General features: G+C 36.0%; 1 protein-coding gene across 9 annotated transcripts in view; it reads right to left on the bottom strand.

Annotated features, from left to right (window-relative positions):
• Positions 1-16,390, bottom strand: part of VPS13B (vacuolar protein sorting 13 homolog B) — a 434,575-nt gene that overhangs the window by 110,950 nt on the left and 307,235 nt on the right. For all 9 annotated transcript variants that reach the window (XM_069005219.1, XM_069005215.1, XM_069005221.1 and 6 more), the window contains one exon: positions 4,804-5,506. In XM_069005219.1, coding sequence (XP_068861320.1) covers positions 4,804-5,506 — 703 coding nt within the window. The remainder of the gene's footprint in view (positions 1-4,803; positions 5,507-16,390) is intronic.

Genomic DNA, 16,390 nt, shown 5'->3' with positions numbered 1-16,390 from the left:
CTTCATGGACCCCCTGCCATCAAAGGCGTGGGTGTCAAATAAAACAAAATAAAATAAAAATCAAAAGTAATTCTGGATGGCCTCACAGTGACTGTTTTTTGCAAATGAGTTCTTGGCGGAAGTTGAAGAAATTCCATGCATAACAGATATTTACTGAGAAATTTCTCTCCCTTGAAACAACCAAGCACCACAACCTCCTCTTTGAAAGTAAACAAACAAACAAATAGAAAAAAGATTTTTTAAGAATGCCCAGAGCACAGTGGTCAGGAAATGAGGCAATTTTGTATCTGGATTACATTACCTGAAACAAAGCAAATAAAGATTTAAAAAAAAATATTTATAAAAGCAGCTTATGAGATTACATTAAAAACAATTGCACCCACTTTTATTTAAGTAAAAATGGCCAAAACTCTGTTTGCAAAAACTAACAGCTAGCAGATGACTTTTTGTTAAATATAGGATGAGCACTTAATAAAAAAGGGTCATTTTACAGTATCTTTCAATCTATTTTTACAGAATCTTACAAGTAAACTGAAAGAGCAACTAGTCTGTCTAGTGCCACTTCCTAAGGATTTAAAATGTATTTGATTAATTTATTTACTTTGATTTCAAGTTCCTGTACCTTGCAGTAGCATAATTGCAATCAAGCTGCACAATTACAAAACACAAATGAAGCAGTTTAGCACAACCATAATAACACTGAGCTAACACTTCAACAACCTAGTAAGTCTCCTGCTTCTACAAACTGACTTGCCAGTGGACTTGGTTGTAGAGAAGACTGAGGAAGCACAACCACTTGGTCTTTAGCACCCTGGCAGGCAAATTCTCCCACATACAGACACTGGTTTGATGGAAATGTGCTGCTACTAAGTGCTAATTAATAAACTAAGAATACTTAACTTTTAAATAGCCTATTTCCTCCTATCTAATTCTTAAGTTCTTTTTTCTTTTGTGTTTCAGAAATTAAGCTAAAAATAAATCACAACTAGTGACAGAGGAGCCAAGTTCTATGGATGAAATTTGGTGTTTCGGCCACTGTACAATGCTCTGTGTCACAAAGGGAGTGATAGTTTAATGTGCAAGATTGTGAATTTTATGCTCTATTCAAAACTAATAACAAAACCCTTGTCCTAAATAAAATACATATGGCTTCATAACAGTATAAAATCTTCATTTCTACACAATGTTCAAAGCAGTAAACCATCATGAAGCAGTAACCCTTAATTCTGTCACCAGCCAAGGACTATTATTCTCTTTAAAATTCATGTTGGTACAGTTTTAAAGGATAATTTCCCTGTTTTATAAAAAGGTTCATAAAACAGACTGTCATCAAATTACCTGTTAGAAGTATTTCTAAAGTCTAGACAAACTTCGTTGACTTACAGCTAAACAACACATTTCCTAGAAGTACACTACTGGGAAGTGAAGGATGAAAAGCACAGCTAGATCCAGACTACTACCAGGTTTTCTTCACCCTGAAGATTTTTTGTGGAACTAATGTCAACCAAAAAATAAGACCTTCCTAATTTCACAATAGAATTTCATATTTGTTTCTGCCTTGCAAAAAATTGAGAGTTGTTTCAGAACTGTAGATTTTTTTCTTTTAGGAAAGCTGTAAGAAATGGCACAGCATTTCACAAGAGATGAATCTACAGCTCTTGAACTAACATTATTCAAGTTTTCAGAATTTCACACCTAAATTGATACAAGCAATTTTCCCAAATGTTTTAAAACATTCCTAAAATACTTTTATGCAGTGTATATGGTGTAGAATGCATAGAATACATAGAATGATTTTAAATGAGAGAGATTTTATTAGCATGTTTTGAAGGTAATGTAAATATTTCATAATACCTTAACTACGTAAGTTTAACCATATTAGTTTAAGTAATGAGAAAACACCCCTGTAGGATTACCAACAAAACTTTATAAAAATGTATTTTTACTTTCGTTCAGACAAGTCTCAATCTTTAGGTTGTAATCAAAATTTGCAATGTTATAGGCCTGAAATTTTTAGATGCTGCTGTGCTGTTGCCTATCTCCATCACACAATGGAAAGCACACAATATTTTTATTAGGTCTATGATTTGGTTGGTTGTTTTGTTTTCAAGGGGGAATATGCTCCCTCAGTTCTTAAAATCCAGTTAAAATATATCTTTTATATTTAGCTTGTGTTCTCTTCCCATTCTATGTTAGATAATAGAGAGTCAGTTGCATGTATATGTATATACACAAGAGCAGCCTTCTAGAGAGACTAAGTGGAAATACGGTTTAGCAACATTAACTGTAAATGAAACATCATTTATGTCTTCTTCCTACTCTCCAGTCCTTACAGAGGAGATACACAGAGAAATACAGGAATATAGTGCATGAGTACTGTACAGAAGGAGAGAATCTAATTCTTTCTTTCAAATAAACTTTATATTGTTCTTCACATGGATGATACATCTCTTTCAGACAAAACTGTCAGCAAATAGTCACAATATCAAGAAAAGTTGGTGTGAGTGATGAAATCAACCACAGCAGCACAAAAAATGCCACAAATAGCTCCTTATTCTGTATTATATGATATGCAATATATAGAGTGTTTGTAATATGTACACACATACACACACACACACACACACACACATATAACATATATAGTTCGTGGCTATTTTCCCTCTAATACATGTTAGAAATTAAAAATAGAAATTTCCCAAACTAACATGTTACTACAGCAGTATGACAACATTAATCCTAAATGATGCAATTACCAGCACAGCAGGTCTTCCTAAACAAGAGGCAATAAAAACTTTATACTACCTATCTTGCTGAGTGAATTAGTGTGTAACTTGAAGTGTGGCTTAATTTTATTAACTTATTAATATATTTAGGATGGTATTTCTAGGCACTAGAATGTTGGCACCCACCTTTCAAACTCTTCTGAAAAGAGCACTACTGCTTTGGCAGCAAGTGCAAGGTTCTGTGTGATACACGAGGAAGGTACTTATAACTGTGCACAAAGACAGCAGGATGAGACCAGAAATTCTGCCTTCACATAATGTCTGAGTCCTGCCTACACACTTTTTTACATTTGCCTGACATGGAGACATAAAGCCAAAGAACAGGGTAAGACCCATCTTTGCTCTTCCAATTGAGCAACCCATGGAGACTGAGGAGCTCTCAGGCTGTATATTCCTACTATCTTTATTATTTAGACTTCTTACCATGCTTCTGTGCTCTCTGATCCACTTTCAATTTATAAGAAGACTTTATTACAGCTTGTGTTTTCTGGAATCACTGCCATAGACATGAAGATGGTGAAAGACTTCAAGAGTTAATTGTAGAAGCAGCATGGACAGAACTTTGGCCAGTTCATTGGTTGTGGCAGCTTATACCAAGGACACACTTGAATACCTCAGACATCAGAAACTGTATCTTTCCAAAGCACTAACTTAATGAAGATGTGATCTTAGACCTACTCCAAGCTTCCTTCAAGCTTTGCTTTGTGAATTCTCTTCACATCAATTTCTGCAGTGACCACATTTTACATAGTATTTAATAAATACACATGAGAATCTGGAGTAAATCAAATTCATGACACAGATGTGTTTTGCAAGGCAGGACAGAACAGGAACAGCAGAGAAATATGAAAACAGAAGAAGGATTTAAAAAATGTAGCAGAGAACAAATCTCCTGTTTTAAGTATCATCTCTTCCACTCAATACCTCATCTTCCTCACTGTTTAATCCCTCTTAAAAGTTCCACTACAATTCAGATTTCTGAGAAAAATTAAGATTGCATTCTTAGTCTTTTGCATAAGCACATTATTTTAATGCTAATTTTCTAAAGATACAATCTCATTCACCAAAGATTTGGCAACGTTGCACAGAAAAGTATACTATTTTCACAACTGCAGTGCTGAGAGTACTGTAAAGGAAAAACTAGCAATACTACAGCTCTCATTCAGAGAACAATTTGAAACCCCATATCATGCTGGCTGTATGTTCACCTGGATCTCTGCATACTCATTTCTGCTTTTTTGGGGTAACACTCCATAATGATGTATCTCATGAAATCATTATACCCAGTACTGACTGCTAGACTAATTGCAATCATTTGATTTCTCTATTCAGCGGTACAGATAAGGCAGAAAAAGAGTATTTCAGAATATTTTCTACTGAACAGCTATTTGGACATCTCTCATTATAAGCTTTGCATATGGAATTAAAAAAAAAAAAAAAAAAGCATTTATTAAGTGATGGAATTTCCTGCAAAACCCTATTGCTCAGATGAATGAAAACTTAAAATACATGACATCACTTGATGCCATTTAAAAGATCACTTAATTTTTTTTACAGCTTATGTCCAAAAAACCAGGTGCTTCTACAGTGTTTATATTGACATTTTATCAGTAGTCTAGTATAGGAAAATACTGTGACATTCAGTCATAAAAAATGCTCTGTATGAAGTTACTTTTCAACTTACAACTTCCTTAGAACTTACAACTGTTACTTCCTTAGAAAACTTCGAGAAGTTACAGCAATGCAACAGTCCCTGTCACAGTCTGGTAATGAGAAAGCAATACTAAAAAACAGGAAGAACTGGTTGCTAAAAGGTTAGATCTTAATTAATACCAAACATTTTACACATCTAACTTGATTCAGCTGTGAGGTATAATCCTAAAAATACATATATTTAGCGATTGATATTTAAAGACGTCCTGAAGTTCTCTCAGCTGTTTTCCACCACCCTTTGTAACTTTGAGACGTGCAATCATTTTCACAGTTATAACCAGGACCGAATGTTAAATGCTCTTACCTGTACATTTGTAGTCTGAGGCGACTCCTTTAAGGCCAGCATCGAACACTGATATTTCTACTTTTTGCTTTCTGTGGTGGCAGCTGAGGAGCACAGAGGGCTGTGATACCACCAGGTAGAGAAATGGCTGTAGCTCTATGTCCCCAGTTCCCCTGCGCCCAGGCTGCCGTACAATGGTTATACCCAGGGCTTGTCGAGCAGATGATCTTGTGGAAGCGTGCAGACTTTCCAGTGACAAAAGTCCCGTTTTTCTCCCAGCAGACAGGGGAACGTTACTGTTCAAAAGATCATCTGCTGTGACAGAGGAGATGCACGGCTGACTGGGCTTCTTGGTATCATGGCTGCTGCCTGAGACTGTTTCTGGAAGGTTCAGGGAGCTTTTACTTATCTTCTCACCATCTTTCTGATCTTGCACTGATTTTGATTTAGGTGAGGCAGTGCACGAGTAAGTCATCAGTGAGATTCGACTTGCTGTAACAAAAATGTCAAAGGGAATGAAGTTGAGATTCTTCACAATGGAAGACTGGCGGGAAGGACGAGCAATGCGGTGCTGGCTGGTACCACTGTGCTGCTCAATCTGAATGATTCTGATCTTAACACTGTCGCTGCCAATTCCACTGTCCTGTGCCCCGCTGTAGCGGGAAGAAGTCTCAACTGTTCCTCCATCAGCCACATCCATCTTCTTCTGCTCTTGTTTGGAAACCTGCAAAGGAAAATGTTATATTAACTTCTGATATCCATATCCCAGCTATTTCCATTTCAGTCACAGCAAAAAATCACTACATAAACATGAGGCCAAAAAAGAGAATTATGAAAAAAAAAATCTGCCGAGTTAACTTTAACACAGTAATCACTCATAAAAACACAGCAGGTGTCTGTTCAAATGAAATGATGACTCACAACAGCTGAAGAGCCAAAAAAGTATGTGAAAGAGAAAAAAAAGAGCAAGGGGTAAGGATTTCTAGGCTTAAACAACATTTTAAAAAAATTAAACTCTTTATTTAAAAAAATCTAAAGAATTTATAAGAAATATATGGATTAATATAAACCATATATCTTTGAAATAATGTATTATAAATAAAAATACTAGTTAGAATTGTTTTCCAATTTTGAGCACTGATGCTCAAAACGTCACCTTTGTCACTAAAATTTTGTACTGTGGTTAGATGAAATAGAACATAATATTAATCCACTACACAAATATAAAAAGACTAAATGGAAATTATAGACTTAAATGTATAAAAAGTATTTTGTAGAAAAAATATTTTTCTTAAGAGTCATGGAAATGGCAGCTGCCTTATATAAAAAACACCAAAGTTAAAGGAAACATCAGAACTATCTAAAGATTATCTTGGTGATGGGTATGAGTTCTTGGCTTACCAAGGCCACATAGGGTATTGGCTGTGACATTCACAGGGTTTCACATGAGAAATCATTGCATATAGAAATATTCCAAAAAGAAAACATACACATACACATACACATACACATACACATACACATACACATACACATACACATACACATACACATACACAAAGAGTGTTCCTTCTATCACACAAAATGCAAAAGTGAAATAAAAAGTTGCAAGGCTGTCCAGAGACCTTATAGTCTCAGCTCAAGAGACAGAGATATCCCAAGTCAAAAAAGTACTTCAGGAAAAACCACTTTCAACACTGTTCATGAAACAAGTAGAAATCCTATCAAAAGCTTGAGGACAATGTGGGGAGCACATACTAAAATATATGGCCAAAAAATAATCTGCAAAAATTCAATAATTGATGTATGACTAATTCCTCAGATTCATATGAAGGCTAGAGTCATATATTCACCCTGTATAGCTTCTACAGCATAACTAACACTTCCATCTGTGCTGCTGCAGAAGAGTTTCTGCACCGCTCTGTACAGGAGCTAACTTAAGAAATGCCCAACTCGGTTGGATCCATGACCCACCTAGCCCAGTACACTGTTTTTGATAGCACCAGGAGGAAACTCTGTTAAGAGATACCATGAACTCTGTCCACTTCCTGCAATCTGTTCCTCTCCTTCTCCCCAGGCATCCACAGCTGTTGTATGCAGGATGCCAGGGGTTCATGTTTGTGTTGTCATTTCAGTAACCATTTCTGGGCTTCTTGTCCATGAATTCATCCACTTCCTTTCTGAACACACTGACAGTGTCTGTTCTCCACAACCTTCGGGGGCAACAAGTTTCAATTTTTTTTGAAAAAATTGCTTTAAACCATCTCCTCCTAGTGACGTATTCCCCCGATCTTTTGTAGTATACTAATTGTTCAGGTCCACATTTGAGCTTTATTAGTGTTGTTATGACTTTATGAACTGTGATCACAGCTCCCCTCAGCCTTCTCCTCTTCAGATTTGGAAATCCCAGCCTTTTTAGTCTCTCCTCACAAAGAAGGTGCCCCAGCACATTTAATCTTTTTAGCTTCCCTTCTCTACTTCTGTAACTTCACTATGCACTTCTTGACTACTCTACAAAGCACCCACGAAGTGAAACCACTACAGTTCTCTATAAAAGTGAAATGCTGCCTTCTGTCTTGTTCTCCCTGTCCAACCAGATTTCCAGTATTGTGTTGGTTTTTTTGGCTGACACTGCATATTGACACAATGATTTGATTTCTTCATTCCAGGACCTATTTCAATAATTTCTTCTTATCTTCTGCACCCTAATGAATCTTCAAAAATTGAAATATGAACTAGAGCAAACAGTACCTTAACTTCCTCTTTGAAAGAGAATAATAAATAAAAAAAAATTATCAGCAACTTAACTATAGGAATGAAGGGCAGTGAATTACTCAATTTCTTCAAATTTCTGTGGTCTTTATGCAGCAATATATTAGATTCTATATGTACTGCAGAAATTGGGTGATGAGGGAGGTACAAAAAAGCAAGCTTTTTAGACCTTCCTTTATATTGTGCTTTATGGAACAAAGGGAACAATCCTCTCTCCTTTTCTTTAAAGGAATGAACATACTAGGAAAAGTATTACAGAGGAAATCCTAAAACAGAACCATTAACTAGCTGAGATTTTCTTTGAAAAGGTTTTCGCCAGCTCTGGTTACAATCTTTTCAGATTCACTCATGTACATATTTTTCAAATAACCAATAAAATTCTTTGTGGCTGTTTTCTATGGCAGACTCATATCACTGACTTGTAAATGTGATACCACTTTTAATGCAGCCTCTGTAAAAATAACTAGAGACCATTTTAATGAATCACTACATTGTGAGCCAAGAAATCCTCATTCCTCCTGATATCCTAGCAAAGTTAGGCTATTTACACCTCAGCCTCTCTGCCTGGTAAAAGTGCTTCACCCATATCCTGATGGTACTGATGATACACCCTGCACTGATGGTACTTTTAAAATTGGTACAGATGGTTTCATTGCTCATGTACTGAGGGCAAGCAGAAGGCAGAAAGGATGGCGCTGTGAAAAAATCTTGCCATATAATTTCATGGAAATGCTGCCTGAAATGAAGTTGAGAGCATATGCTGCTAAACCCAGCAATTTTTAATTGCTACACAGACATTAGTTGAGTCTGATGAAAAATGTTTTCAGAAAGCATGATTCAGTGGTGAATGACACTCTTATGGTTAGTACACGGTATTCTCTTGCTCTCCTCTATGCAGCATAAATTTCTGCAGCTACCTGACATTTAGATTATGCATGACTTGGCCAGAGGAAATGAAAATATGGTGTCATCCGCTAAGTGACAACCTTCCAGGGAGAAAAACATTGCATGTGTATGACCAAGTGGAGGGAGAAATCACAGTTCTGGTTTCTGAATGGATCCTCTCTTCTCACACCTAAACAGATTTGAATTGAAGCCTAGTTCTTTTCCCTTGACTCTTTTTATAATTAAGTTAAATGTTCTGGTCTATGCAAAGCACCTCAAGTAAGGTCAGAAAGTAGCTCTGCCTCCATCCCCAGTCAGAATATAGGTTCTCTGTGCAGACTGCTGCAAGGGTGCTAATTGGTCCCAACTGCTGAGCTTCCTGTTATGTGGACATTTGACTACAGAAATTTTACTGAGACCCCAAATCAATTCATGCAGGTCACTGAACCACACTCAGAAGGCAATTTCTGCTCAGTATTAAGCAGTATGGAATATGAACCAGCGCCCAAAAGGTGAAAGACACCATATCCTATTACGGTTTTCCATGCCACCCGGTTCCACAATGAAACTCTGACTTATGTATGGTCTTACCACATATATTATAAAGGTTGAAGCATGTGAGTAATGATTTGCAAGACAGCTGTATGTAACACAACCGAGTACAAAAGAAAAGTGAAGAACTTCTTGCATCAATTTCAGCTCAGTAAAGCATCAAGCCTTCCAACGATGTTTCACAGTTAACCTGAAGATAGGCCTAGTAATAAACTTGCGAACCATTTAGGTATTCCTCTAATGGGATAAGGAGATGAGCGGGAATGAGTCTCAGTATAACAACTCTAAAATGATTCTGTGCTGTATTACAGAATAAATGGGCCAATACTTTAAAGATGTCAAGAACAGCAATATCATCTTGCTGTTAGCAAATGTAATGGTAACATTTATCATTGGGCTGTATTATATCAGTTCTCTTACTCTTTACATAACCCATTTAAAATGAACAATAAAAGTTTTCTTTAATTAGCTACTGGTGTGCATTAACATGATCATGATTAAACCATAAAAACCAACCGTACATTACTCTGGTCCCCTATACCATGTGTTTTTAATTGTTTTAGTTGAAAATGTACTTTGAGTCCCTTTTAAGAGTTCGACCTTCTGCTTTCAGAGAATTAAATGCATATTACTATAGTGGAGAAGATAATGTTTCAGACCTCCAGGCATATATTAAACACACTGGCAGCACATTAGACAAAATGCTTTACTTATTAGATACTTCCTATTCTAAACAGTGTCATCAAAGGCTAAAAACAAAATCCGTATAAAAGCTGCACAATGCTTCCACACAGAACCTGTGCCAAAATCCCTGTACTTTCCAGCTAATGAGGAAAGGATGTGTACTCTTAACATATGAATGTAAGATTTTCCAAGCATTCACTTTAGGAAACAGGACTATTGATTCCACATGGCTTATGTTAAATGAAACTGTATTGGTAAAATAACCTTTAAGATATTTGGCATGATAACTATAATTAAACAGTATTCAAAGGAATAAAACAAAAGGGAATTTGGTTCCACAATGGCTAATTAAAATAAAATGAAAAAACACAGCATGTCATCTATCAAGATAAATTGTTATTGTTTAAGAACTATTTAAATACTGTTAAAATATACTTTTAGATAAAATCTGAAAGGACTGGAAAAATATTTGTGGTTTAAAAATGGATAGTTTGGTGAAAAAAAAAGTATAGGATGCTGAAATTTTAAGCTGAGATAATAGCTTTAAAGCTATGAGCATAACCAGATGGTACTTAAATCAGAGGTATTCTACAGTTTCACTGTCAGAATAAGTTGCAATATGGAAAGGTTTTCAATAGCTAGAGAAAACACATCAAGATGATAGTTTATTTCTTAGATCACTTCAGTGCATTTTCTTGTCCTTTCACAGTTATATATCCTATCAATACTACACACCACAGAAAAGGTGTTGAAAGCTGCACTAGTAGCTGGGGAACTGTGGTTAATTCTTCCTTTTCATGTGTTGAGATAGGTAACTTGACTAGCTTAACCTCTTGAGTTCACTAGGGCATATGGCACATATATCTATCAAGAGAAAGGGCATTGAAATGGCATGTCCTGTAGAACACACACACATAAGTACATCATAAAATCAAGGATCAATAAATAGATTTGCCTTTCAACATTGGCAAGCAGTCCTATCTCAGGTCACAGCAATTTTAACCAGGTAAGTCTTATTTATTTTCCATTTTTGATCACAGTATTTAGATGGTAGAGACATCTTCAAAGTTTTCACTCCATAAAGAGCAGAAATAAAATCATCAAGGTAAACACACAACCTTTTACTTTAGACCAATAATTAACACATTTTCCATATAAAAGAGAAGTGTTTTACAACAATTGGCAGAATTGCCACATTATATTTCTTAATCCCTCAAGAATTTTCAACAATAGCGAATGTAAGCATGTGCAAATTTCACTATAAACATTTTTATGTTCTTTTGCTGGTACTTGACAGAATAACTCTTTAGTTAATAGAATAACTGTAAGCAATATAATCTTTGGAAGTGCAGCCGCTCTAGAGGAAAAGCATCCACATTTGCATATTTTTTCCAGCTTCTCATATTAATTATGGTTATATAATGACACTATTGAAGTAAAATTTCCAGTCATTTCTTTACTATGATAAAAACCCTTCGGCCAATCATGAGCTCATGCTTCACATTACATAAGTTATGGAAAGACTCACAAGTGTGAAACCACAAAATCAAAGTGCCAATCACATCTGCTCCATCACTGTTGCATGTGACCTAGTTTTATTTCTTTTGCTAAAAAGTATTAATATTTACATGGAAATAAAAATCTTCCCTACTGGAAGAAGTAAGTTACAGAAAAGGAGCATGCTCCGTTTTTATTTTCTGTTGTGCTTAAACTGGAATTACAAAGATAATACTGGATAACTTCTTCCTTTTTTTAAGTACTTCATCTACTACATCAAAAAGTTTCCAACAGTTTAGAAATTTAGTTAATGTATCACTGTTATCTAAAGGACCTCTATTTGCCACACTGCTCTACTGAACACTGCAACTAAAACAGTTTTATTATGATTAGTGTATGAGTTATATGACTGAATTTAATTCTGACCATTATCAAAATTATTTTACAAATTGACATATTAATTTCACATGGAAAATATAGTGAAAGACACACATACAAACATATTTGACTGCTAAATTATGTCCTCCAGTCTAATAAAGTTCCAAATTAAAACTTCAGTTCTACTATTAAATCTAGACAGATTGCTTCTACTTGTATCCATCCAACTGCAGAAAGAGTCCTTTTACAACATGAATCTAAAGCTGTCCTCCAAAAGGCAACTATTAAATTGAGCCAAAGTGAGGCAACAAAAATAGCAGAGATGTCTGAAGTAGTTTATTTCATAAAAGTCAAATGGGTTTTTTTCCTCTAAGGATTTTTCTTTTTAAGCAGCATTTGTTGCAAAACAAATGATACCGATTTGAAGTGTAACTGTGTATATAAGCTTCTGGATGTACAGAATTATTTCAGATGGGAATTGTAGTTTTCACAATACGGCAGGAATTACATGCAAGTTGTGATGGCAAGGAGCAATACAAACTCAGTTTCTTTGTGCAATGTTTTCCCAGCTCTTCAAAAGTAAAGAGGCTACATTCCGTTAAACACTGATGCAAGTATTCATAAATCAAAGCTGTGTTAAATGTTCCAATTGTAACATGGATATGCAAGTGCTAAATCCTTTCTAACGCCAACAAAATTAATTTTTTTCATCTTAATACAAACAATATGTTTATTTTGCTACCCTATGAAGGCCAGTAAGAAACTGTGTTCAATTTTTTTTTCTTTACAAATAAAGGCTTTCAATTTAAAAAGACCAGGATGAAATCTGGCAGTTCTTTTTTCCACAGTATTTTTTCATTAATACTTTTACTATAAGCATTAGCCTTCTTGGTGTTATTTTTCAACTTTAAATTCAAAGTTTAAGTTAATATCTTTGCTTTTATACAAAAAATACTGCCTTAACACACACATGCATATTTATTTTAGACATGGTGAGGGTTTGCTCAATTTTGTATGTTCTTTTCTGATTTTTTTGGTGGTTTTTTTGGTTTGTTTTTGGTTTGTCTGTTTGTTTTTGTTTTGTGTGGGGTTTCTTTTGGGGGGGAGGGTTGTTCTGGTTAAAGCCAAGAAACAGCATTTTCCCATGTGAGTCTGCTTGCATAATTCATTTGAACATTTTCAAAAGCAATAGTTGAAACTTCACCTTGATTTTGCACATGTACATGTGGCACATACAGGACAACCACAGGATCAGACCCAGTCAGCAGAAGTTTAGGAAAGGCAGATCCTGCCTGATCAAGCTGATCTCCTTTTATGACCAGGTAACCTGCCTAGTGAAGGCTGTTGATGTAGTCTACCTGGACTTCTGCAAGAAGACATTGAGGTGCTGGAGGGTGTCCAGAGAAGGGCAACAGAGCTGGTGAAGGGTCTAGACAGTAAATCCTACAGGGAGTAGCTGAAGGAGGTGGGTTTGTTTAGTCTGGAGAAGAAGGGACTCAGGGGAGACCTTACTGCTCTCTACAAATGCCTACAGGGACTGTAGCAAGGTGGGGGCCACCCTCTTCTCCCAGGCAAATAGTGTAAGTGCAAGAGAACACAAGTCATAAGCTCTGCCAGAGGAGGCTCGGTTTGGACATCAGGAAGAATTTCTCCACTGAAACTGTGCTTAAGCGTTGGAATGGGCTGCCCAGGGAAATGGTGGAGTCACCATCCCTGAAGGTGTTCAAGAACCAACTACTCGTGGCACTTAGTACTATGGTTTAGTTGGCATGGTGGTGTTTGGTCAAAGGTTGGACTCAATGACTTAGAAAGTCTTTTCCTACCTTACTGATTCTATGATTCTAGGACATTCTCTAACAATTCAGTATCAAAATTTCAGTATCAGACTGATTTTACCAGTCTCAGTTTTGGGTCACATTTCCATCCAGTTTAAATAATTTAATAATATTAAATATAGAAATATCAGAAATATCATTCACTGTTATGACTTCCGAACATGAGAAATTTAACAAAGTTACTTACTCCCATTGGAGTAAATTGGAATATTCTCCAACTGACTAATATTGAGCATTCTGTAAAATAAATTAAAAGAAGCAGAAAGAAAATGCCAAATACCCTGGCAGCAATTCAAAGTGGAATTCAATGAAGCCTCAAAAGAGAAATTTAGGCATCATTTTCTAAGAGAGGATGAATATTGTTTATGAACAATAAAAAGTCATTAATTGTAATGTGGTGAAGTAACTTGGTACTTGACTTTCAAAATACCGGCTCTATCTTCAGCCTCTTAAATGAGTAACTGTACAGTTAAATGAACTATTCCCAGAATCAAATGGTACAATCTTTTTCTTATTATATATTAGATACTTTATCCATTTTGAGCATTTTAAAGGCAATTAAAATAACTAAATCCACAGCAGATTAAAAGATTTCATGTACAGATGCTGCCCAACTAAACAAACTTCATTCTACATTATTTCCAGTAATTAAGTCAGACTGAGTCAGACTACATGCCACAAACAGAAAAATGCACAGTGCAGGAGTCTCCAGTGAGAAATATCCAGCTGCTGGCAAACTCACTGAAACATGTGCTGGGATCTTGAGTGCCTCAGGTTTTAAAGCTGCTAGATGTCGGGAAAATTATCTTTCTGTACCTTACTGCCTTTTTTTTCCCCTAGGTTACTACATCTCTCCTGTATCAACTTGTAATTAAACTGATCTTTGACTAAATCATGTTTCAATTTGTTGAGAATACTTTAAAGACTACCTGAGGAAGTAAAGCACATAAAATGGCATGTGAATTAAAAACTACAAAATTAGGAATTCCAGAGTATGTTTTTTTGGTAACAAGGCCATGACAAAATATCCCCATTTGTAGCAAGTTGTTTGTTTCAGCCTTGGTGTACAATTCCATGCCAGACTGAATTTGTGTCTTCTCATTTGTGTCTTATATGACAGTAAAACAGCCAGTTAAGGGTCTTGAAGCATCCAAAAAAAATAATCCCAGGAAGAAAAAACAACAAGCCAACCAATCAAAAAACCTGAGAAAAAATGTACTTGTTTTTTTGGTCTGTTCTGTTTCCTTCACTGGTTCATTGTACAATACAAAGCAGTCCAGCAAAGTACACGCTGTGGCACCTCATCTTGGATTAACTTAAGCCTCAAAATTGCATCCTAAATTGCACCTGCAGAACTTTTTTAAAACAATTAAAATAAAGAAAAGAATCATGGCACTGGAGCAGGAAAGAAAGGCCCAGAAGAGGACCTCTGCAAGCTCCCCTCAGGAGTGGGTGACATCTTCAGGCTTCTCTGACTGATCAGGCCTGGCAATTTTCCAGCTCCCTCAGTCTCTTGGTGGTGAGAGGCTGCTTCAAAGCACCCAGCACTCGAATCATGCTGATGATGCCTTAGGATTTTACCTTTTATATTTTTTGTATATTTGTAGTTCTGCAACTCTTTGGTGTGTAACTCTAAACTCCATATACTCTGTTAGCTACTGTCCTCCCATTTTGGACAGAAAAAACAATTCCTCTCTAGGCCTGAAACTCAAGGACACCTTACTGTCTCAGGCCCCAAGAAATACAAACAGTAGTGAGTTGGAGGGAGCAAACTTGGGGTAAATGACTTCATCACCTGAAGTTGCAATTGGAGGATTAACCCCCAATATGCAAACTTATAAATGTATGAAAACCCATGACCCCGTTGTCCATTTTTGGGTATAGCCCCTGGGTGGGCTTCATCTGCCCTAATGTACCTGAAGGCCCTTCAATAAATATAACCACTTTTTATTCTCTTAATTTTGTTTAGCCTCTATTTTTAGGTAGTCCCACAAGGCATCACTGAAACTGGACTTTATACCTTACTGGAAAATCAGTGGAGAACTATTGTGAAACACATCCTGCAGCAGTCTGACATTTTCAAAGCTTTTATCTGCAGTGCTACAATTCCATTGGAGCCATTCAGTGGGCTGGTAACAACATTGAATTCCATTAGCAGGCCCAGATACAGTTTACAAAGTTTACTTCTTAAAGAAAAACACTTCTGAAATTTACATGCTTCTATATGCTGTTACTATGATGTACTATAATAAAGATGCAATAAGACTGCAGATATTATTGGATATTATTTACATATACTGTTTTTCCATAAAAATCTTTTTCCAGTTTTGGGCCATGAAGTTCCTGTTGGTTCACTAACAACTGCTGCTTTTTTTTCGGGTTTTTTTGTTTGTTTTTCTTAGTTGTTAAGTATTATTAAAATACTTTCCTAAGTATTATTCTAAGCATAGTTTTTTTAACTGGGCATAAATTCTTTTGCTGTGGTGGGCTTGCTCCCAGACATATCTGGAAAATGACCCAATGAACCACTCAACCAAGACCAAGTCTACCCAGAAATTACATTGTACAACAATGATTCAATAGAAATACAATGGGTAAAACTTCCAGATGTTCAATATGCAATCAACACTTATCTTGTGTGGAGAAGGCACTACTGCCTTTATAATGAACTTTATGAAGAGCATGTAGATCAGTTAGGTGCACACCTCCCACTGAAAAAAATGACAGTTTGGCAGATAATTTATTTGTGATTCTGAATCTCTCCTACTCTCTTCTGTTCCTGTTTTGGAAGGCAAAGAATCAGAAGAAAAGGATGATCTGTAGAGAACAGACAGCATATTACAGCAGAAAAGCAAAAAAAGACATACAAACTACTGCAAGAAAACAGGTGAACTAATGCAAACCCACAAACCTAATTATCTAATTGTCCCTGTAGCTCTGTGAAGAAAAAAATGCCCGACTTTCTAAAATAATGTCTTAAATCACTGGTGTTCAGACAAATACCA

The sequence above is a fragment of the Aphelocoma coerulescens genome, chromosome 2 (genome assembly GCF_041296385.1).
Source record: "Aphelocoma coerulescens isolate FSJ_1873_10779 chromosome 2, UR_Acoe_1.0, whole genome shotgun sequence".
Lineage (NCBI taxonomy): Eukaryota > Metazoa > Chordata > Aves > Passeriformes > Corvidae > Aphelocoma > Aphelocoma coerulescens.
The sequence above is the reverse complement of the archived record's forward strand: the minus strand, read 5'-3'. Positions and strand labels throughout refer to the sequence as shown.